The sequence below is a fragment of the Plectropomus leopardus genome, chromosome 24 (assembly GCF_008729295.1).
Source record: "Plectropomus leopardus isolate mb chromosome 24, YSFRI_Pleo_2.0, whole genome shotgun sequence".
Lineage (NCBI taxonomy): Eukaryota > Metazoa > Chordata > Actinopteri > Perciformes > Serranidae > Plectropomus > Plectropomus leopardus.
Genome location: NC_056486.1, coordinates 2,660,726 through 2,686,270, shown reverse-complemented (window position 1 = coordinate 2,686,270; position 25,545 = coordinate 2,660,726). Strand labels below are relative to the sequence as shown.

Sequence of the window (25,545 nt, the reverse complement as noted above, 5' to 3'; positions counted from 1 at the left end):
ATACATTGACCAAACAATGACTTGCATTTATGACATCAACTCAGCAACTCCTGTTTTAAAATATCGTTGTTATCAGTGTAAAAATACTTCCCTTGCATGCTGTATAGTTAAAAGTTTGCTTGCTTGCAACAGCTAATGGATGCATATTTTAAAATGTGCAACTACTAAAAGCAAATGATCGCTCCTCAGAACAAAATAACGAAATACTTAATTCTTTACAGTCAATTGCTGACATTGTTTCCATGCTTTCCACCATTTATGCTGCCCTGAAACATCATGTAAACGTCACTTTCCCACGTGAAGGCAGCATAAATCACACACTGGAGACGCATAGCGCCCACAAGCGGGCCACATAGCTTCCAACATAGCGTCCCTGTAGCAGGATCTCTGTGTAAAAAGGGCGATTGAAAGGTTAAATTTTGTTTTCAAGCATAATTTGGGGACTTCTGAAATGCGCAAACCTGGCAAACTACTCAGTTGTAAGAGGCCAACGCACAGCACGGGGCAGCTATCAGGAAGGGGACTAGTCCAAAAATATTTCAGTTCGGATATAAGGATTATGTTATTGATGACAGTAAGAGACGTGCAAAGTCTGCAGCTAAAAAATTAGTGACACGACCACAACAACATCCAAATTCCTTCGTCACTACAAAACCCGCTAAGAAAAAATATGTGCACGTGTCTTCTTGACTTGCTTTTTAACTAGTCGAACCTTAGACAGAAAGCTTACGTGTTGCATGACTTATAGCAGTGACTTGACTTGCTTTATTCTCACCACAATAACTAACTCCCATCTCTTTCAGCAGTCACCTTTTGTCCAAAATCACTTTCATTCTTTCATACAAGTGAGATAATTTGACTTGTTTACAATATAAATCATACTGTTTGGAAGATTTCCCAGCACAATTTGACCTTTGACCTTGATTATCTTGACTCTAGCAGCATAATTATACATCATATACACATTAACTGTCACTGCAAAGTGAAACTACATAGAAAAAATGTTGGTTGTTGGTTTTGCAACACTGTGGCTTCAAATGTCAACGAAAGGCCACCGACCACAATTTAACACAAAACTCCTACCCACTGCTCTTTGGCTCATAGGGGGGTTCTGCTTCTGACCATACGTGAAAACAAAACTGAATGTTGTATCAAACATGACGCAGGAGACTATAAAAACAGTCTGAGGCTGTTTGCAGAGATGCGGTGAAAGCAGAAGTGAGCTGCCAGGCTCAAGTTACGAGTCTCTCTTTGACTGGCTCCTAGAAAAATACTGCAAGCACCAGTTCCCACCATGTGAAGGAAGTAATCAATGAAGACTTGCTGACATAAAACAGTGTTACTGTAGTTTTCTGCAAAGACTCATCCTGTGTTTTCGTATAAAGAGGATAGTTAGAGTGCTGGGTTATTGCAAAGGTCTTTTACGATTTCCCCATCTGATGCAATAAATGGAAACTTAACAGAGTTAACCCTTAGAGACTGTTGGGCGCATTTAACATGCTTTTAATTCTTTTTTTTTTTTTTTTGATAATTTGGGCTGTGTTCATGCAAATAGCATACATTTTTGTAAGATTGTGTATTATTGTTTAATCTTGGAAAAAAGGCAATGAGCAACTTGTCAAAACATGACCCACAAATTGCAAGAAATTGGTAGATTTACAAAAAAAATATATTTTTTTAAATGTCCAGAGAACTATATTTAAAACTACCATAATCATATCTTTGAAATTATTTTACAGAATTATCATAAATTTTTGGGCTTTTCTTTAGGCTATTTTTTGTTGTTGTTTTGCTTATTAATTTTCCCATTTTTTCGGCAAAATATCCAATATTGTGCATCCCTTGAAAACGCTAATACAACGCAAACTTTTTGTCAATCAATAGCGGATTGGCTCCAAGATTGCATTTTGTCCTATAGGTTACACGTATTTTGCTTTTATCACTGTCACTAAAAAATGATTGGTCAAAACTACTCTGAATATAAACAGACTAAAAATGGAAACCAGAACATTTCTAATACCAAAATCTTGCCAAGAGATGTTGCATAAATATGCAGATATCTCTTTATAGAAATTAACCCGACTGGCAATGTTCTTTTCATACCATAAAAGATGATTTTATGGCTGCATGAGTTGCCAATTCTTGTTTGATCTTGCAGGAAAACACAACCAAATGGATCCATGTGAGCATGACCTCATCTGGTTTGAAGATGTGGGCATCAGCTTATGAATCATCAGAGTGAGGAGACAAAAACCAAGAAAACAAAATGTGACTCCGACCAGTGAGTCACCTCGATGAAGTCACTGCATCTCATTAGAGAGAAGACAGTGAGAGCAGATTTCGCTCTGATCGCTCAAAATAGCTATTTACTGAAGAAATTTGTTGTTTTGCATTTTATGACATGAGCCAACGTTTTTGGTGGAAAATTGTAGAAAAGGCGAAATGACGATGACAACTTTTCAGTTTGAAAATGCGACTCTTAGCATGTCAAAAAAGACAAAACAGAAGTGCGAATATATCAAATAATTTTAAAAAAAGGAGTGAGTCTAATTCTGGTCTGAATGAATCTACAACAGTGACCCTTTTAAGAACGAAGGCAGTCAAACACGGGGTCGAACAGGTCTGCTTCATGTCTCTGGTGTGCACGAGAGGCCAGTGATCGAGTCTCCGGCCATCTGTGCCACAACCGTGCTGTCTGCCAGGACGGACATGTTTAAGATCGCAGGGCTGCAGGAAATAACACAACAAACTGTGTCACACAAACATGCACATGCTTATTTAACTATAAACGATGTCACTGATCTGACATCTTGCTACACTGACTGCTGCTTGTTGAAATTTACAGAGAAATTAAAATAACATATAGTTAAATATTTTAGAATATCTGTTATCCAACCTGTCCGCCCACATCCAGCTTGGCAAGCTGACCAGTCGCTGTGACACAGCCTTTTTTCTGTGCATTTTGCATTTCAGCTGAATTCCTAATTTCTTTAGTTTAGTACATTTGCATTTCACACTGTGAACATTCATCCGATCCTAATTTGTGCAGAACTGGGGTTCATTTAACCCTTTAGGGCTTATATGGACATCAGTTTTGTTGTGCTTCATCCAGATGCCTTTCACAAGCATTAAAACCTAAGGAACCTGAGAAAAATGGTTCGATTTCTTTTGAAAACTTGGCAAGAAATTTCCAGGGAAAAAAAGAAAAAAAAAGAGTTGACAAGAAAATGACTTAAAAATGGCTTGTGGGGAGAAGGGAAAAATAAAAATAAATAAATAAATAAAATAATAATAATAATAAAAACCTAGTAAAAGGTGGCAAGAAAATGACTTGAAATGACCTGTGGGGAGATTATTAGATATTATCCTAAAAAAGGGGAAAAATTGTCTGGAAAAGTATATTTATAATTCTTATAAATTACATATTTAAATTTAGATTACAGAAAAAAATATATTTTATTTTTCGTACTTTCTTAAGGTCAGTTATTCTTGACTGTTTTTGTTTTTATTTTCCTTTTTCTTTTGTTTGTGTGCACATTTTCAGGTAATTTTCTTGGAACCTTTTACTAATTTCTTGCTAATTTTGGGGGCAAGTCATTGTGAAGTTGGTTATTGCCTTCTCCACATGTTTTTGAAAGAAATCAAGCCAATTAACTCAGGTTTCAAAGGGTTAAAATTAAAATGAAGGAGGTCAAGGGTAATCGGTCAGTAGGCTTTCTGCAGAGGCGGACCACTGCACTTAAAAAAAGACGACCAAAGCAAACATCATAAATAAAGTGTAAACTTTTAAGGCAGTTAAAAAAGGATGGAGGGGCCATTTCACACACAAGTACTATATTTTTCACGAGGATACACGTAAAAGTCAAATTTTGTCTGATCTTATAAAACCCGAGCCTTGAGTATCTTTAGCTGTTTGAGTTTGAAGTGCACCATCACATCCTCCCGCCAGCGTTTATGAGATACACGATACAGTCAACACAGTTAAGTCGGCCACAACTTCAACAAAGTGAGCTGAGATCTTTAAAGAAACATTTCACTGCTGAAAAGATGTTTTTTTTTATAATACCAGGCTGTCAGTGCAGTGAACTGACAAAAAAAAAAAGAAAATGTAGCTACATTACAAGAGAAAACAGAGAAAAATACTGCAGCGTTTGTTTTTGCTCAAGAGGACGAAAGCCTACAATTACCAGAATGCACTGCATCACAACTGACCACTAAGCACTTTGCTGGTGGACGATAAAATGCAGTTTGGCTGTTTTTCCAAAGGAAACTTTATGAGGGCAAACTGGTCACAAACAATCTCGAATTACAGTTCAACGGTAAGCTAAATCGTGCATTTAAGGTGAGAAATAGCAACTCAGTAACAGAATCTTCCAAATTAACAACTAATTTCACACTATTTCCAGGCCTGGAAAACAGTTTTTATGACTTCAAAACTTTACCAGGAATTTCATGAAAGTAAAAACCCCGGTTTCATCAGTTAAATGAGGAAATAATGCCCCGTTCACTCGAGATGCATCGGATTTTGGGTAGTTTACCACTCCTTCAAAACATTTTTGGAGGCCACCATTGAGAAGAAATATATATACACACATGATATGACACTCTGTTAAATACAGAAGTAATCCCGTTAGCAGAGCTTTATATCCCTGCTCACTTTAACCCTTTGAAACTCGGATTATCACATTTCTTGTGCTGCAATCAGACATCTTTTTACAAGCATATAAACCTTTGAAACGTGAGCAAATTAGTTTGATTTCTTTAAAAAAAAAAACATGGGAATAAAGGCAATAAGAATCAGTAAAAGCTGACAAGAAAATGACTTGAAAACCAGCCGGATGGAGAGAAAGAGAAAAAGCAGGAAAGAGAGAGAGATAATCACTGGAAAATTATCCAAAAAAGGGGAAAACTTAAAATGTTTTTCATGATTATTAAAATAATATAATTAAAATTGTGTGACACAAAAATAGATTTATATTTGTTAATAAATCATATTCTAACACTTTTTTAAAATTCTTTTTTGTTTTGTTTGTTTATTTTTTTGTCTTTTTTGTGCTAATGCTAAGGCCTAACTTTTAATCAATTTTTGCTCATTTGTGGTTTGTTTCTTAAAATGTTTATTTCTATTTTTTGGTAAGAAATCAAGCAATTTTGTTCCTGTTTCAAAGGGTTAAAGTAATCTGTAAAATGAAAATAAAATGCAAGTTGATTTAGAAGTAATATGTTACTGTCACATTTTAAGAGGAAGAAGTCATTAAAAAAATAAAAATCAGTCAGAAAAAAATCAAATTATTTCACCTACATTTCTAAAAATATAGTTTCCTGTTTTGAGATTCTGCTTATTGTAAATGATAGTAGTGAAAAGAAGAGTGCACTTTTTTTTTTTTTTAAAGAAATCAAGCCATTATTTTCCATCTTTAAAGGGTTAAGGGTCTTTTTGCACAATAACTAACATGTATCTTTACTCATCCTTCATCCTACAAGCTTATCTCGTCCTTCTCTTTCTTTCAAAAAGACGGCCTGTGTCACCTGTGCTGGTACAAGAAGTCCCTTTACCGAGAACTGAAACTGTACAGCACTGACAGCACGAGTAAAACTAGTATGGCATCGTTTTGCATTCATCCTCCGCAACAAATCCAACGACTGGTTCAAAGACAACCTATTAGCATCCAGCATGATTGTGCATTTTCTCCCAAATGCCCAAACACTGCTCAGATCTCACTCTCAGGACATCAAACCAGCATCACAGTCCAAGTGCTGGTGATGCTGGTCACAACGCTAAAACAGATGGCAGCCTGCATTCACACACACGTACCCGAGGACGTCTGCTGCTGGCGGATGTAAACAAACTCACGCTGCAGACGCCGTCACGAGGCAGAGAGACTGCAGCCAGCCCTCGCCCTCTCCTCTTCCTCCTGCTTTTCATCTCTCCTCCTCACCCCTTACTCTCTCTCTCTCTCCAACAGCTCGCTGCTTCCAAAACACTCGAGCCAATTAACTCTTTCTCTGCCTGGTCTGCAGCAAAAAGAGCCTCCACCAGGGATTCAGTAAAAAGTGAGCATGACCTTCATGGAAACAGGTTTTACTGCAGGAATTTGGCATTAAACTGCATTTGATTTTAGGTAGATGTGTGTTATAAACCCAAAATTTGGTGTATTTGAAGATTATACTCTCAAATATACCCTCAAAAAGATTTGCTGCATTTACTCAGTTTTATATAAATTAAATAAAATTTAAGTTTTGGACAAAGGGTCGATGGATCATCGGCCTGGCCGATTATTGGGGCTGATATTTGGCATTTTGACGATTATCTGTATCTGCATTTAATTTTAATGATTGGCAATAAAATTAATTAATTAAAATGCAAAGAAAAAGTCAGCATGGGAGGAACTTTTAATTTGTAAAACCTCTGGGACCTCTTTTGATTTATTCATTTTTAATTTAAATGTTACTTTTTATTTAAAGTTAAATAAATGAAATTATTATTTTTGTAAATGCAATTAGTTCAGAATATCGGTTGTCTGTCTCATCAGTATCGGCCCTGACAAAAAAAATATCGACCAAAATAACACACGAGTTTTGGTCCTAAGAATCTGTCCTTTTTTATATACCTTACTTTGACAAATACTGATGTTTTTCTACAAAAGAAAGAAGTTTCAAATGTTAATTGCGCCTGAGAAAAAGACTCTGAAACTGGCAAAAAAGAAATGTAATTTATCAACTAATGAATCAAACAATCAATAAACACGATTACAAAGCTGACTTGAATTTGATGCCAGCTTTAATATTTTTTATAGGAATAAAATGTTTCCACAGCAGATATTTTTTGCAGTGGAGAGCGCTGGTAAATAGAAACTGTTCTGTAGGGAGACAAATCACGTTTTTTAGCCACGCCGTCCATGTGGTGGTCCTTTCTTTGGCAGCACACACACACATACACACACACACACACACACACACACACACACACAGGTTTCACTCTTTTGATGCCTCTCCATATTCCCCCAAAGCTCATCAAATATTAATCGGACCGTTGCTTGGGAGCACCCAGCATCAGCAGAGCCGAGTGTCTGTGAACTGTTGTCACGAGCATCCCAACTGGATATATGTTAACTTACGGACATGTTGTGCATCTGTCTTCTGTTAATAATTAAGAATTAAGTTCCTAAATTAAATGCTAAGTGGAAAAAAAAATCAAAAAGGGAAACTACAAAGAATTATTTGTGACTGCAATCTTCCTAAATTTGAGGATTTGCACATTTATTTCTCCCTCTCAACTTAGTTTAAAAACAAATAAATGAGATAATAAAACATCAAAATATATTTTCCATTACTTCTTTCTGAATTAAAAGAGGAGTAAAGTCATGTGGCTTTTTATTTTTAAGGATGTAATTACTTGATTTATTTTGACCAAACATTAAAAAGCAACAATTTTGAAAACCTAATAAAATAAACAATATCATTGTTTAAAAGGACAGTTCATCCCAGGATTAAAAATACATATTATTGCTTTTACCTGCTATGAAATTTATCAATTTATTAATTTATCTCAGTGTAACAGGCAATGATAACTGCTTTCCCCTGTAAAATGTGAATATTTCTAGACTTTTTTTTATTGTAAACTGAATATCTTTTTGACAAAATAAGACAAATTAATGTGTTCTGGAAATTTGCTGACTATAAAATGCTAGTTTAATTTTATAAGTTGCAACATTATGTTTATTTATTTCTGCATTTATTAATAGTTTTACTCATTTATCCTTATATTTTTGGTTGGAGAACACTCTGTTCTTCATGTGCTTTAATAATTAACTTTATATCTATCTGTTTCTAACAAAATATCTGCATTTTAGGTACCATGCGTCCTGAATAGATTCGATGATGAGACTGTAGGATGACAGCTCATTCGTGAGCGACTGAGCGTCTCTACACCTGAATCTGATCATCATGTCGACTGTATTGTTTCTCTTCCTCTGTCTTTTAAAATCAGTCGTATGACGAGAGCAAGAAGGACAGATGCGGAGGGAGACACAGATGAGGATGAATCAACAGGCGTCTGCTCGACCCTCCTGAGCTGAGGGGGAGAGTTTGATGAGTCACCACACACACACACACACACACACACACACACACACTTGAAGATACAGACACTAACCATGTCATTTCAAATCAAATCACATTTTATCAATACAGATCTGACTGGTTAAAAGCCTCAAAATCTGAAACCTGTTCAATAAAGCAAATAAACATCGTAAGTCACTGGAGACGGAACAATTATCCGATTAATCGATCAGAGGATTGATAGACAATCATATTTTTTGATAATCGTTAAATCCTTTCCAACTAAAATGCCAAACATTTTCTTGTTTCTCAAATAAAAAGATTTGCTTTGTTGTATAAATCAGTTAAATAATCTGTTTTGTGTTTTAGTTTGTGGGCGTTGTCCTCTATATTCTGAACTAATCTGCAGATTAACTGATAATGAAACTGATTGTTAGTTGCTTTCATGCAAATCACCACAACTGCATAATTTACATTGATACACACGTGCAATTAAAGCCTGACTGATTTTGCTACCAATGCTGCAGAGCTGTTACTATTTTGTAATTATTTGAATTAATATGTTTTATCAAGCTGTTGTTTATTTTATTTTTTTATAAAATGTCACAAAATTGTGACAATAGCACGTGTCCAAACAGTCAAACCTACATAATAATAAAATAATAAATTAATTAATAATTACATTAATTAGCAGTAACCAACTTATATTTGGCAGTTTTGCTTAAAGATGAACTGAGATCAATACTTTGTAGAGCACTACTACAAAAACAGATGGTGAAAGTCTGATTCAATTTAAAAATTCCTGCAGTGAAGATGTTACTGCAGCTTGGGCAGCAACATCCTGCGCTGCAAAGCAACCCAAAAAAGGAAGACTGACTTATTAAAAATAAAATATCCCGTGACGGGATAGCTAGACAAAGCAAAAAATGGACACATTCCCATGCCATATTTGCACCAGGGAAGCTTGCTGAACAAGCTGCACAAAAACACGTTGCTAACTTCGTTCTGTGCGATTAGTTTAAGGCTGCCGGTGAAAGACTGATGTTTGGGTTGGCAGACGGAGAGAGAGAGTCACAAGCAACAATTTATGTGGAAATGCAAGAGGAAATTGAAATAGTTGGGCTTTCCAGAATGACAGAAAGTACAAAAAGATGCAGAAAAAGCGCAGATGGATGGTGCAAAACACAGATGCAGTTTAACATTTGAATTGCTGGATTTAGCTCAAAAACATGGGATCTCAGCGCCATCAAAATAAGCCTGAGGCAACAGTGCCAAAGCTGTCCAACCTTTGTAAAGCCTATAAACATAGCTACTATAAGTAGAGTATAATCCCCTAACATATGACTAAAAATCAAGCTTAAGTCATGTGATGACACCTGAGGCAGCTCTACTCTCTGAACAAAGGCAGTCAAAGTGTGAGCTGAAAGCTGGAAAGCTCCCAAAACTGGCTTTCATTATTATTGTTTTGCCATTTGCAAACACACAGCTACAATCAAATCTCAAATATTGTTAGTTTGTTGGTTCCCTGACACAAAAAAGCCTCACGAAACTCCCACATGAAGACACTTAATGCATCAAACTTTCACAGCAACGACCTCATTTTCAAGCAGGTCACTCTCCTCCGCTAAATGAGCATCATCAGCTTTTGGAAATCGATGTCCAGCTGACCTTGACTCCTACGCAATGTAACTCAAAACCACTCCAGCCTGCAGTGAAATATGTGGACAACATGCAAACAGACTCAGCACATGTGCAAACCACAGTCAGCATCCAGCGCACATCACACTGTGATATCACCAACATGCATCTTTGTGGGCAGCATGATGCTGCAACATCATATCATAAATCTGTGGTGCCCAACTGACGGGTCATGGTCCAAAAGTGTGTTTAAGTTTGTGAAAAACTGGCTGACTGACGTTTGTTTGTTTGGTTATTTTTTCTTTAACCCTCCCCAAAGCTAAAATATTACGGGAATTTTGCAAATCTAACGCTATTTTCTGTTTTTACACTGACTGTGATAAATGATGTAGTTTTGGTGATTTTCATTTTAGCTGTCCTGCAGGTTTGGAGGGCATTTTCTTTTAAATAAAAATACAAATAAAATAAATAAATTAGTTTAAAAAATTAAAGGAAAAATGGCAGAAATGTTGCCAAAACATAAATTGAAAAAAAATCACTGAAAACTTCAAATGAAAAAAAAAAACTGCAAAATTTTTAGAGACAAAAAATCAGAAAAAAATATAAACTTAAACTAAATTAAATTAAATTAAATTACAAAAAAGAGTTTTGAGTTTTTTAAAAAAATACGCAAAATTTTAAAGAAACAAAAAAAATTAAAGAAAAAAAATCAACAAAACTTTTTTTCCTACAGAGGTCCGGGCGAAGCCTTAAATGTCCTCAAAACCTAAAAATGCCCCAAACTTTAACTAATTGCACTTTTTTTCTTTCAATATGTTTTATTTAAATTTAATTGTGTTTTGCCCACATGTTAATTCCATTTTGTCAAATAAAATGAATTTGTGCTAATATCTCATATATGTGTGGACCTTGAACTAATGACTAAGGACAAATCTGGACTCTGTGGCTGGACCAGTTGGAAACCACTGTCATTAAGTAAACATGTCCAATCATGGCATGGCACTAAATACGATATGTTTACATACACACACACACACACACACACACACACACACACACACACACACACACAAAAAAAAGTGCCATAAAGCACCCTTCCCTAAGTTACGTAACACTGGCGGCAGCAGTGTTTCTCAGGCTGTCACCTTCCTGTCACACTCAAGGAACCACATACACACCATAATATGTCCTGTCAGAGGACATTTTCCACATTTAATCACACTTAAACGCAGTTTTGATCCACACTTAGTCCTATTTTAATGCGTTTTCTTGTCCTTTTACGTCCTGTCCTGCTCTGCTGTTAGTCTCCTGTACTCAATTTCTTTGCTGTTTCTAACTCACTTGGCTAAAAATATAAATAATATAAGTAAGCTCCGTCTTTTTTGTTCAACACGTAACAACAAAACTAGCTTACCAACTTCCAGTAAACACCAACAAAGCCGCAACCGTTAGCTCTTAAGCCGATAAAAAGCAGTCATTATGCGACGTGTTTTGAATTAAAATTAACCGTAATTAGCCGTTACTCACCGGTGCGGTTGCCTTTTGTTATAAAATATCCGTTTGCTGGGTAAAAAGACAACTGTTGTGAAGACAGTGTCCACAAACTGCAGCACTGTTTCTGTTTCTGTTCCTGTGTGTCTCCTTCAGGCTGCAGCAGCGACGCCTTCTGCGTGCCACGTTGGTGGCGTCATCACGTAAGGGCTTACGCACTACGTAGATATTTTTTCAAAACAATTAAAAAAAAATTATTTTTTTAAATTTATATTTATTTATTATAGATAAATATAACTTGTTAAAAATGTATTTACTGACTTATTTGATTTTTATTTTTATGTAATTTTCGAACATACTTCTATTATGTTAAATTAAAAAAACAAATAGAGACGATGTGTTTTATGCTACAATGTAAAGTATGTAAAAATATAAAAATAAGAAAAATTATGATAATAAAAATATACCACTACTACAACTACTACTACCAATAATAATAATAATAATAACACACTAATAACAGAAGATGAGGAGCCTATGTAAAATGTTTAAATATATGTGTATGATGTGAAGATGTAAAATATAAAAAATTTATATAAAATGTTTTATGCTGTGATGTAAAGTATTGAAAATGTATAAAATGTATGCATTACTCTTCAATGTGAAACATGTAAAAAATATTCTTTAAAGTGTATTGTGCAAAGTGTTTAACACTAGTAGCCTATGTAAAATATTTTAAAATCTAAAAACACGACATGCATACATTTTAAAAATCGAAAAAAATAAAAAATATTTGCATTATGCTGCATTACAAAGTGAGAAATTAGATCATAAAAATAGCAGCAATGTCACTTAGCAGCCAATTATGTTGTTCAAATTAGATCAGCCTGAATCAGGATCAAACATGAAAAGAAAAACAATCTAAAAATGATATTTCATATTTTATAAATAATATGTACGACAAAAAAATACTATATGTATAATGCCATTTTTTCAGCAAAATTACTGCATACTTTTACTTACTTAAAGTTGTTTCAAGATATGTTAAATATTTTGTTTTATAATTAGTATATATAGTATGAGTATCTGTAGTTATATAGTATGTAAGCATAGATTTGATAAGATTGGAATCAAATTCTTTCTAACATTATCTATTATACATATGTACTATATTTATCGCTGACTTTCACTATGTTTATTTATTTATTATTTTGCCATTCATTCATTTGCATTAGTCATTTCAAAATTTATTATTTTGCCATTTGTTTTCATAAATGGAGGCGCTCATACATTGATTAAGGTCACTTGTTGTGCTATTGTTCTACAACAGATATGGCCCTCTTTCTCCAACAATTTACAAATACAACTAATACTACACTACTGCTACTGAAGCTAAAATAGAAATACAACTACTATGAAAACAAAAATAGGTTGTTTGTGTTCCCTGCTGTTTCACCTTGTCACAGTATGTAATGCAGTATCTTGGGTACATGACTCTTAAATTAATCTGTAAATACTGGAGGCTAATTATAGCAATGATGTCAGTGATATTGATCAGAACGTGAAAGTTGTATGCTGTAAAAGTAAAGTTGCCTTCTTTCGCCATCTTGTGGTATTTCTGTGGTATTACAGGTGTAAACTCAGGGTTTGAAGCTGTGCACAAAGCTGCTGTGTCCACGCTTGTTATTGCTCATTCACATACTGGTTCAGTCTAAATTTAAAAAAGTTGAATTTGTCAGATAGTCACAATATAGTTTAGCTGTTTTCATGTCATTTAACACATACAGCAAACACACTGTGCTCCACCCAGTAGGCAGGCCAAACACACAGGTGATGTGACAAGCAGGTTTTGCAACAATCAAAACCAGAATTGAGTTAAACAGGATCCTGTTGAAACTGTTTTTAGGAGGACGTTCTTCAACATGACTTATTTTGTTCAGCTGAAACTGATATGTAATTTCTGTGTGCATTGACGGGAGAAAAGGCCTCGATGACAGCTGTTATTTCAGGCTACAAACTGCACAACAGAGCTTTTTTTTCATGTCTTGGGACTCATATAAGACACGCTGAGATCTGTGCTGTCTGCTGGAAATGGGAACTCCTGTTTTGTTCGTAGCCGGGACTGAGAGAGCAGTCCTCTGCACGCTTCTGCTCCTCTTCCTCTGCAGCTTTGGAGGGAAATGTGAACTCCAGGAGCCGAAACCGTCACAGCAGACCACCTTCCCTGGAGTCAAACCTTTCCACCATGAGCTCGAGGGGCCCCAGGCGTACCCCGATGAGGAGAGGGCCAACCTCCCTGTGTTCACCATGGACTACCCTCGGATCCAGGTCCCGTTTGAGTTCACTCTCTGGGTGCTGCTGGCCTCTTTCGCCAAAATTGGTACGTTTGTATAAATCAAATGCATAAAGGAAAGGGTTTGTATCAGGGTTTGCCATTTTTGAGACACGGACGTACTCAAACTGTACTACATTTGAAGAGGATTACTGTGTATATTAGTCAACTACATTTATGTTTGTACTTTGTAGATCAAAATTAATAACAAAATATATTTATCAAATCCACCTTTAAGAGCTTTGAAATTCAAGTGATTAACACAATAATGCATCTTTAATTATTGTCCAATAATGTAATAAACATTACCCTTAAATGGGTCAATGTGCATGATTGTATCATGGTTTGAATTCTTTTGAAAACAATTAATTATATTATATATATTATATTATATTTGAATTCTTTATATTAAAACTATCATATTATATATATTATATTATATTATATTATATTATATTATATTATATATATTATATTATATATATATATATTATATTATATTATATTATATTATTATTATATATTATATTATTATTATTATTATTATTATTATTATTATTATTATTATTATTATTATATTATTATTATTATTATTATTTTATTATTATATTATTATTATTATTATTATTATTATATTTTCTTATTATATATATTTTATTATATTATATTATAAATAAACAGTCCGTCTTCTCACTGTCTTTTTTTGTCTTCAGGTTTCCACATTTACAATAAAATCACCATCTGGATCCCAGAGTCCTGCCTCCTCATCGCCATCGGCCTCATTGTGGGCGCCATCATGCACTCAGTCAAAGAGGAGCCCCCCGCCGTTCTCAACTCCAATGTCTTCTTCCTCTACATGCTCCCGCCCATCGTCCTCGACAACGGCTACTTCATGCCCACGAGGCCGTTCTTCGAAAACATCGGCACGGTGCTGTGGTACGCCGTGGTGGGAACCCTGTGGAACAGCGTCGGCATCGGGCTCTCCCTCTTCGCCATCTGCCAGATTGAGGCGTTTGAGATTCAGGATGTTAACCTGCAGGTCAGTTCAAGCCGCAGGAAGCACTGGGAAGGTCAAAGGTGATGTGCGTGTTTTTGATGCAGTTTTTTTATGATATTTATGTGAGATATTTTGCTTGTATTTTTCGATTTGGATCTGCAAAAGTTAAAGTTAAAGCAGCAGGAGTTCAAATCTATGAGTGATGACACTTTTGGAGGGAATCAGGGCCGATATCTCCTTTACTCCCGTCGTCAGTAGATACAGAGTGGCACAAACACTGCACGCGTCAAGGTTTAGACTTCCTCTATAAAAACTTCAATGTTCACTTCGTTTTTTCTCATGAGACTTTAAAAACAAAAAATACTTTGCATAGTGTCATTTTAAGACTATGGCTTTATAAGTGACTTTACTTGTTTTATTTAAATTTTGAAAAATAGATAAGTGAAATTATTATTACTATTTGTAGTAGTAATATTGGGGCGTGTAAAACAACACTTCACAGTTTAACCAAAGTTTTCTTTGTTTTCTACTCTTCTTCGCTGCAGGAGAACTTGCTTTTTGCCACCATCATCTCGGCCGTGGATCCTGTCGCTGCTCTTAATGTGTTCGAGGACATCGGAGTCAATGAGCAGCTGTATATCGTCATTTTTGGAGAGGGGCTCTTTAACGATGCCGTCACTGTGGTGAGTACAGGAAGTGTACGAGAATACGAACGAGCCGGGTGATATGCATGAAGTCTTGTGATATGAGCCGAAAAATCCACTTGCGGATATTGTAATACTAAGAAACGGGTAAATGTTTTACATTTTCCCTTGAAGTTTGATTTTAATATAACATGTTAACAAACATATTTTCTTTTTTTTCTTCAAATAACATACCGGCATTATTATTATTGTCAAACACAGTAATTCCTGATTTCAAGTTTTAACAAGGAGAAAAAGGGAAATATTTGGAAAAAAGAAACAAACTTATACAAATTAAAAATAATAATAAAAAAATTGATAATAAATACAACGTAAATAATTTAATATTATATAATATGATAGAATACATTAAAAAATAATAATAATTGTAACAACAAAATTAAACAACTAAAGTATAATATAATTTAATATATTTATTCTCACATTAAGGGGGTTTAATTAATAACTCAAGTCATTTTGAAATACCACAAAACTTGGAAAATTCCTTTCAAACTTTATTTGAAACAAATTTTATGTTTTTTTTATTTACCATAATTATGAACACACATTTTTAAGTTGATTACTCATAAAAATTAAATTAGTCCAACAAATTTTTTCACATTATTTAAAAAGAATTTTAATGTGTTATATTTTTAAATTACTATAATTATAATCACAGTGGATTCCTCTAAATTACATGTTTTGTTTTTATAAACATTATTCTATTTTATTTTTTAATTTCTATGTACTGTTACCATAATTATGAACATGTTTTTAAGTTGTTAGTGAAATTGTTCCAAAAAAATATTATTATTTAAAAGGAATTTTAGTGTGTTATATACTTAATTACCATAATTATAAACACAGCTGATTTCCCATAAAATTGCGTTTTTGCAACTATTTTTTCACATTATTTTAAAGTATGATATACTTAATTACCATAATTCTAAGCTCAGTAAATTTCTCATAAAATGTTATTATGTTTTTTTTTGCAATTTTTTTTGTTATGCATCACCATAATTATAAACACACATTTGATTACTAGTAAAAAAAATAAAAAATAAAAAAATGTGTCCAACAAATATTTTACCATTATTTTATTTCAAAATTTAATGTGTTATATACTTAATTACCATAACAACGAACACAATTGATTCCTCATAAAATTATGTTATGCAGCTTTTAACATCATTTTTAGAAATATCTTTGTCATATGTGTTTTAAGATCTCTTTTGTCCGTGGGGTCGAGTATGTTTGTGAAAGTGTCTGACTTGCCTGCGGGGAGGACACAGCGTGGACGTGTGTCTCTCGGTCTCGTTTGGCCAGTTCCACATTGTTGAATGGAAACGTCGACCCTGAATAAAGCCCGCCTTTTTCTTTGGCGCCAGTCAGCTTTGCTCAACACTTCTTGGCGCTGATTTTTTGACTCTGAAAGAAAAGTCGTAAACATTGAACATGTCAGTGATAGAAATCATGTCAGCACACGACTTTTGGGTCTGACCTCAAACAGCTTGAAGCAGCAGTTTGACGGGAGCAGATTCCTGGGAGTGTTTGAGTGGTTCGACCTGCTTGACCACGTTTGTGTGTGAACCGCAGTTTCCATGTTATTAACTCTTCATCTAACCTCACTCTTCTTAATCTGTCTCTCCCTCCCTCCAGGCGCTATACACCATGTTTTCCTTCCTGGCCGACATGCCCGTGGTGGAGTCCACTGATGTGTTTTTGGGAGTGGCGAGGTTCTTTGTGGTGGCGGCCGGAGGCATCCTTTTTGGGGTCTTGTTTGGGATTGCAGCTGCTTTTACCACACGCTTCACCCACAACGTCCGTCAGATAGAGCCTCTCTTTGTCTTCATGTACAGCTACCTGGCGTACCTGGTGGCCGAGTGTTTCGCCATCTCCAGCGTGTTGGCGTAAGTTAAGGCCGAACAAAAATGTCGACAAAACACTTAATAACCTGCACACAACAAGCAGTGGTCAAAGAAGTATTCAGAACCATGAAATCTGAGCAAATTGGGTAGATTTCGATTTAAAAAATGGGAGGAAGGCAAAAAGCATTTTAAGAAGCAATGACCCCAAAATTAAAAACAACAAAAAATAACAAACAAAATAAAATTTTAAAAAAATAGTTTGAAAAAATACAAAAAAATCCCCTGAAATTATTAAAAATAATAATAATAATAAAAAAAACAAGAAAATTATGTGGGGGGAAAGTAGTTCAAATAATTTTAAATACATTATTATAATTATCAAAAATATAAAATTCATTACATTTTTCCCCAGCTTATTTTATAAGATTATTTTCTCAATCTCCTATTTCTCGCAATTTACAGAACATTTCTTGCCAAGTTGTTCATTGCCTTTTTCCCATGAAAGAAATCAATTTACTGATTAAAAATAATATTTAAAATAAATGTGAATGACATCTCAATGCAACACAAAAAGTGATAACGTAATAATAATAACAACAACAACAAAAATAATAGATTATCAGATTTAAATAGCACTTTTCTGAGTCCTCATAGACACTTAACATATGGAGATATAAGTACAAAATTATGACGAACCAGGTTTCAAAGGGTAAAATAAAACTATCAATACCATGGTGTGAAAATAATAACGTCTCATACGTGAAATATACAAGAGGAAGACTGTGCAAGAGGTTTCAATCAGAGACTGTAATAATCTTGTTTTATCCGAGTAACTGTAACTAGAGCTATCTGATAAAAAGTTTACAGAAGCTGCAGCCATGATAAGAGTTTAAACCTACATTTAAAAAACAATAATCCCAAAATAGCACATAATGTGGCCGAAACTTCACACTGAGATATTAATCTTTACGCTCCACATTCTTCAGCTGCGTGTGTGTGATTTTTGTGCGACTAAACAAACTTGTTCCTCCACCTAATTTTACGTTATTCTGCAGGTGTGGTACAAGTTCAAAGTGACACGTGTGGCGTCATGTGACAGTGATGTGATTGACTTTCATGAGAAAGTAACAAAGTGAAAACGTTTCGGCTCAAAATTCCTAGCAATCTGTAAATAGGGAAAAATGTGCACTGGAAAAAAAGGAAAGAAGTTTCCATGCAGAAATGCTAAATGCAGATGCAAAAATATTTAAGTGGAATATTCAATTATTAATATTTTTTTGTCCTGTTAAAGCCACAAATCTTTAAAGCTCAACAGCAAATAAAACACTTTAATTTCATCTTTTTTTACAACGTATTTTTCAGATCTACCAAGTGTTTTTTTAATCATCATTTTAATCTTAATAGTTTAGAATTAAAAAATAAAAATTACCATATTTGGAGATACTTTTTTAAAAATTTAATTAGACCAAAAAGTCTAAAATATACTAAATATAACACTAATTTTACTCAATTTTTAGCATATATAATTGGTGTAAATTATACATTAATTTGTATAAACAAATAAAAATGACAACATTGTAAAACTCAAAAAACTCAAAAAATGGATTGTTATAACAAGTTATTTAATGTTAATTTACTGATAATAAATGCTAAATGTGGAGAGTATTGAAAAATATTTTTCCTAGTTTATGTTATTTTTTTCCCCTTTAAATTCTCTGCATTTTGAAATATTTTGCGTTTTCTCCCCTCATATGCAGAATCATAACATGCGCCATCACCATGAAATCCTACGTGGAGGAAAACGTTTCGCAGAGATCCTGCACAACCATCCGACACGTTGTCAAGATGCTGGCCACCGTCTCCGAAACGCTCATCTTCTTCTTCTTGGGTGTCATTACCATAACGACGGAGCACGAGTGGAACTGGGGCTACATCATGTTTACGCTGCTGTTCGCCTTCATCTGGAGAGTGATTGGTGATAATAATTTAAAGGAACACTAAACCCCCCAATTGATCATTTATATAATTTATATATAATTTAGAACTAATCCCTTAACCCTTTGAAACCTGGATTGATGTCTCTGTTCTTGATGCATTCTGAGATCTCTTTCAAAAGTTTTTAAAACTTTGAGCTAATTGGCTTAATTTCTTTAAAAAAAACACAAGAAATACCTTGCAAACTGCAAAAACAAAATTGGTAATTTAGAGAAAAAACATAACAATCTAAGGAAACATTTCTAAAACAAAAATGTGTTTATAAAAAATAAAAATAATACTAACTATTATTAGATCATTATTATAATTTTGAGGAACTTTTTTTTCTTTTTTGCTTTCCCTTTTTTTTTTGCTTATTTGACTTTTTTCTTGCTATTTTGGGGTAATTTCTCCAGAGTTCGTCTTTAATTAATCAGACTGGTTCTAATCTCCTTGCAGGCATCCTGGTGCTGACCCAGATCATTAACCCGTTCCGTACCATCCAGTTCAATTACAAAGACCAGTTTGGCCTCTCCTACGGGGGCCTGCGAGGGGCAATCTGCTTCGCCCTGGCCTTTACCTTACCGGATACCATCAACAGGAAGAATCTGTTTGTCACCGCGTCAATTGCCGTCATCATATTCACCGTTTTCTTACAGGTGAGGCCTTCAGCTGCTTTATAACATAGCTAACCGTCCTCGTTTAGTCTTTAGTCGTGTAGTTTACATTTACTCTGCTTTTTTCCACAATAACTCAGCATTTGATTGTGATTTGATTACATTGCCTGAATCATTGATTACACACACCTAGCGCCACAATAAACACCAATAACTGGTGTAATTTGTTTTTTATTTTTCACTGAACTTTAATTAGGGCATCAGCATCCGTCCAATCGTAGAATATATGAACATCAGGAAAACCAACAAAGACATTAACACCATCAATGAGGAGATTCACACCCGGGCAAGTATCTCTCTGTCCTTTCTCATCATAATCTATAGTTTTATTTATTTATTTCATTTTAATTTTGATTTATGTTATTTTAGTTAAGTTAAATGATGCATTCCTTTGGTTTAAGAGAATGCAAAGTTTTTGTGTGTTAATTCTTGTTTTTACAAATTGAGATTATAATCTTGTTAATTCAGATAAATGAGCAGAATATTATGAGATATTAATCCTGTAAATAAGAAAACCTGGGATTTTTTTCAGAATTGAGATAATAATCTTGCTCATTTAGAAAAACAATTAAAAAAACATAATTCTAAGATAACAATATTGTGCATTCATAAAAATAAGAGATTAGTTTTTCATAAATCTTTTTCTTGCAAATCTGAGATAATAATCTGGTCAATTCAGAAAAACTTGGCAAATATATATAAATGTCTGTCATTAAAACTTTTCTTAAAACTCTGAGATAATAATTTTCAGAAAACAGGACAAATATATATATGTATATATGTATATATATTTTTAAAGTTTTTTTCTCCAATGCATCCCTTTCTAAAGTGGATGCATTTGGCTTCTTTCTATGTTTGAATGACATAAATTGTTCGTCATGTTTTATCCAGATGATGGAGCACGTTGTTAGCGGTGTTGAGGACTTGTGTGGACAATGGAGCCACTATTACTGGAAAGACAAGTAAGATCTATCTGTTCTTTAACAAGTCACATTTCTGTAATAATTTGGGAAATTTCGTGCAGATTTAGACAAACGTACTTATTCATTTCGATCAGTAAACCGGTCTTTGTTCATTTGTCTTTCTGTCAGGTTTAAGAAGTTCAATGATCGTATTTTGAGACGCATCCTGGTCCGAGACAACAGGGCTGAGTCCAGCATCGTGGCTCTGTACAAGAAACTGGAGCTGCAGCACGCCATCGGGTTACTGGAAACACCGATGGGAGACATCAGCGCGGCGCCATCTGTCGTTTCTCTCTAGTAAGTTCAGCAACACTTCCTTTAATATTATAAAAGACCAAGTGACACTGTGAAAAGTGGAAAATAAAGGTGTTTTTTTCCTGCATAAAGTCAATTTTTAAAAATAAAAACAAAAAGTTAAGAGCTTTACAACCGTGCAACACAAAAGTTGGACTCATTATTGTATATTGCAGCTTATTAATGATGTACTCATCTCTCTGAAACTGTATCTGCGGCTGACTGTCAGCATGAGTGCATCAGATAAATGAAACTAAATCTAATTTGGCTCCAGCTGATGATGCTGTTTTTCTCATCAGATGGAAACCTTTATCTCGTCATAATTGGCCTCCATCTTAATGTCAATATTAACATTTACATTTCAGCAACATTCACTGCTCATTGCTCTTACCTCCTCCTTTTAGCGACGAGAGGAAGGAGGCGTCTCGACCCAAGAAGAAGTTCCTGGCTGCTGACGTGAGCAAAATGCACGACATCCTGTCGAAGAACATGTACAAGATCAGACAGAAGGTAAATACACGTGCAGAGAAACCTTTCCTGAGAGGGGACGAGGTCTGTTTTATTTTCTTTAATTAAACTTAAACTTTACTTTTAATTTATTACCATTTGACCACTTAAATTCCCAAATGACTAGAAGTTATTTGTGTACTTTTTTGTGTTTTTTTTGTGTAATGCAGTATGATCTTAATATGTTCATTTTCTGTAGTCTGTTTGCTGAGTTATTCTGCATCAGAACAAAGAGAAATCAGTAGTTTCCAAACTTGTTTTAGACTTTAGACTTTTTTATGTTTATGTTGAATTGAATTAAAATATACAGACAGCCACTTCGACGGTGTGTCTCATTGTTTTTTAAAGATAACAATGAAGCTCTATGGCACGGAGGAATAAGTAATATTGATGCAAATATATGTTATTGTCTTCTAGACGATGGCTTACACCAACAAATACAATCTGCCCGACGACAGCAAAACGAGGGAGATTCTGATCCGCCGCCATGCCAGCATCAGACGCAGCCTTCGTGCGTCAAGTTTCCGTGAGCTGGTGGGTTTCTGTTTGAGATTTCTGTAAATAAACATCATATTTTCCTCCCACACGCCTGACCTTCTCTCGTCCTCTTCTTCCAGCCTGCGCAAAACATCTCCAGGTCTCAGAAGTACTTCTCTCTCCAGCCTGGAGGGGATCTGGAGACCGCTTTCGCCCTCCGAAGACGAAGTCATGGTGAGGTTTTTGCCAGATCTTTGAGTAAACTAGTTAAAAAATGCAATAATGTTTAATTATTGGTGTTATTTTAGGTGGAAGTGGTGACGTGGACAATCCGTCAGCTCGTGTCCAGTCCTCTAATGTGACGCCGCGCTCCTCAAGCCGTTCTCTGGTTCCTATGAGGAGGCTGAACACCATCGAGGAGCAGCCAGCAGCCTCCGCCCGCCCACACTCTCTACCTCCTGGGGTGGAAGTTCTGAACGAAGGGGGACCTGGAAGTCTTGGAGGTTCGAGCCTCAGAGGCAGGAGGGCGCCAGTTCCTGCATCCAGGAGGCGTATTTCGGATCAGGTAGCCGGAGATGAAGACTCTGACCCTACAGGAGAAACGGAGGAACCAGTGCGGCCTCCTCAGCTACCACCACCTCGTGGCTGGGTACCCGAGAACCAGGATCCCAGAGAGGGGGCAGGAAACCCCCTTCTTAGACACTCGTCACAGGGGTCTGGGGGATCATGACGGACTTTTTCAGAGAGGACGAGCTGCCCCAAAGGACAAACTAATCTTATGAGTTGAGATAAAAACCAAAAACACAAGGGTCAAATTATAAATAAAACATCTTGATAAGACTGACTTTTTTATGGCCACTTTGCATTTTATTTACAAACTCGGATAACCGCCTTGCAGTTGTATGCCTCCGCAAACCATTCAAGTTGCACTTTTACTTTTCATGCATTTCTGTGAAAACATGGGTGCTTCACACACATCCCTCCGCCCGGCAGCACAGAAGACCTATACAATCACCAAAGTGTCCAGACAATGTCCCTCTGTCAGTGTCCAGGTCCTTCTGTCCCTGAGTTATGTTGTGAATTGTGTTTTTGCAGAACATTAGGTTGTCATAGAGAAATCTGAATTTTGGAATTAAAATGTCAGCACTCATTTATCTCATTAGATTTTGTGTGAAATTTTGTCAAAATTAGTGTAAGACTTGCGGCCAAAAACAACTTGTAACCAGTACATTGTTGAGTCTAAGTGGTCATTTGTGCCAAATTTGAAAATAAAAAAAAAACTTCAAGGCCTTCTAGAGATATTGCATCAATGCAAATGAGACGTTGCAGAGGCTGCAGTGACCTTTGAACATCAAATTCTTATCAGTTCCTTCTTTCATCCAAGCAGACGTTTGTGCAAAATTTAAGGAAAATCCCTCAAAGCGTCCTTAAGATATCATGTTCACAAGAGTGAGACAGACGTAAGGTCACAGTCACCTCTGACCACCAAAATCTAATCAGTTCATCCTTGAGTCAAAGTGGACGTTTGTGCTATATTTGAAAAAAAAAGAAAAGTTTTTCTTGAGATATTTGATTCACTAGAATGAGATGGACACCATTGGACAACAAAATCTAATCAGTTCATCGTTGACTTCAGGTGGACGTTTGTGCAAAATTTGAAAAAATTAAATAAAATTCTTTCTTGGCTTTGACCTTTGAATACAAAAAACTAATCTGTTCATCTCTGAGGACCTTTGTGCCAGATTTGCCAAAGTGGATGTTTGTGCCACATTTGAAGAAAATTCCTCAAGTCATTCTTCAGGTACCTGCGTTCATGAGAATTGGACGGACAATCTCACCGATACATTATTCCTCCCGCCATAGCTTTTGCAGCATGGGGCCATAATAACTGTAAACTGCAGTAACTGCTGTATGTGCACTACCATGTTTACTGTTTGCACATGAGTATTTCATGCAGACAAACCATTTTTACTTGTTAGTTTTTGTATATGTGTATGTGTATGTATGTGCCCGTTTATATGTTGGTATGGTTTTGATGGCATTGGCCAATAAATGGGAGAAAACGAAAGTGTGACGTGCGTGTTTTTGGCTCAGAGTGAGGCAGCAGCCTTCTCACATACCGTCTCCTCGGCAGCTGGAGTGGATGAGGTCTTTCCATCAGGCCTGTGTGCTTTCACCAGAGGCTGGAGGGGCGCACGCACTTTCTTTACTCTTCTGTTACCGTCTGCTGAGTCCGCATGACCGTTTTATATGCCGGGATGGCTTCTGCTGTCGCATGCCTGAAGAGAGAAAGCTTGCAAAGTCAGATTGACCCAAGATAAAAGCTTTTCACCTTTAAAAATGTGTAGGAAGAAAGTTTGTGTTCTGAGGTTAAAACTCGCCTGTTTAGCTGCCTCAAGTGGAGCTGCTGCCTCCTGCTTTCCCGTCCGCTGCACCGTTTTATAAAAGATGCCATCTGGATCTTGAAGCAGGCTGTAAGGCTCAGCATAGGCACCAATCAAAAAATGTCATAGTATAATTTGTTAAAAAAAAAAAGTCAGTATAATATGTCATAAAAACTTGTAGTATAGTACGTCAGAAAAGACGTAGAACAATTTGGAAATTGTATATTTTTTCTTTTGTTGCTCTTTTTTGTTTGTTTGTTCTCTATACATACTGTACATATCTTTATTATTATTGTCATTTAATTCTATTCTATTCTATTCTATGTTAAGTGCTTTCCTTTGCATATATATTTGCATTATTTTGCCTTTTTAACAAATAGTTTTTTCAGTTGCTGCTCTCTTATTTGCTGCTGTAACGAAATAATTTCCCCACGGGATTAATAAATCATTTCTATTCTATTCTATTCTATTCTAAATCAGCCTCGGAGCGCGGACAGCTCTGGTTTTTATTCGCTGAAGGCTGCAGTGTAACAGGCACTGTCCGTGGTCCTGAAACATCGCTCAGGAGATTAAACAGTGCAGTAAAAGCAATTTTCACCTGAAGTTAAACGTTAATGTTAGGCTCTAAACAAACTACACGAAAAAATAAAAGTCCCCTCAGCTTGTGTCAACCACAGATCTCACTTCAGGCATCCAACCAAAAACCCATTTAAAAAACTCAGACAAGAGAAGCAGAAGCAGACCGGACTGCTTTCAGTGATTAGAGATAATGATGAGTAATATGAGTTATTCTTTAGGCGCATATGTGGAACTATACCTTTTTCTGATTCACAATAAAAATGAGGTAATACACATTTAGGATTGTTTTTTTTACTTTTTGTATATATTCATTTAGTTTTAGTATAAATTTATTTGTATAATTTCAGTGTGCATAAAACAGCACCAAAACAGAGCTTGTTTTTCTAAAAAGTGCCAGTGGAGGATCTGAAATCTACAAGTAAGTCTACATTTCAGAAAACTATGGGTGCCAGATGATAACTTTAAAAAATGATAAAGCCAGGCAATTCAGAATAAAAAGAAAAGAATCAAAAGATGGCCCAAAAATTAGGGTAAAAAAAAGAAAAAAAGCATCAAGGAAATACAATGGAAAAACAGTGCTAAATTTAAATATATATATACATATATACATATATATATATA

General features: G+C 35.3%; 1 protein-coding gene and 1 long non-coding RNA gene across 2 annotated transcripts; one reads left to right on the top strand and one right to left on the bottom strand.

The window, feature by feature from the left end:
• Nucleotides 1–13,075: 13,075 nt before the first annotated feature.
• On the top strand, nt 13,076–22,896 carry LOC121962875 (sodium/hydrogen exchanger 2-like). Its single transcript, XM_042513196.1, has 13 exons — nt 13,076–13,570; nt 14,236–14,561; nt 15,065–15,202; nt 16,862–17,112; nt 18,828–19,045; nt 19,504–19,703; nt 19,918–20,007; nt 20,613–20,683; nt 20,813–20,980; nt 21,382–21,487; nt 21,902–22,018; nt 22,102–22,195; nt 22,270–22,896. Exons 1-13 carry the CDS (start codon nt 13,282–13,284, stop codon nt 22,689–22,691), a joined length of 2,490 nt encoding a protein of 829 aa, XP_042369130.1. The 5' UTR covers nt 13,076–13,281; the 3' UTR covers nt 22,692–22,896.
• LOC121962876 lies at nt 17,070–24,237 on the bottom strand. Its single transcript, XR_006107175.1, has 3 exons — nt 24,082–24,237; nt 21,369–21,454; nt 17,070–17,156 (listed from the first exon to the last, which is right to left on the bottom strand). It is a non-coding gene; the product is annotated as an uncharacterized LOC121962876 (long non-coding RNA).
• Between the last annotated feature and the right edge of the window lie 1,308 nt (nt 24,238–25,545).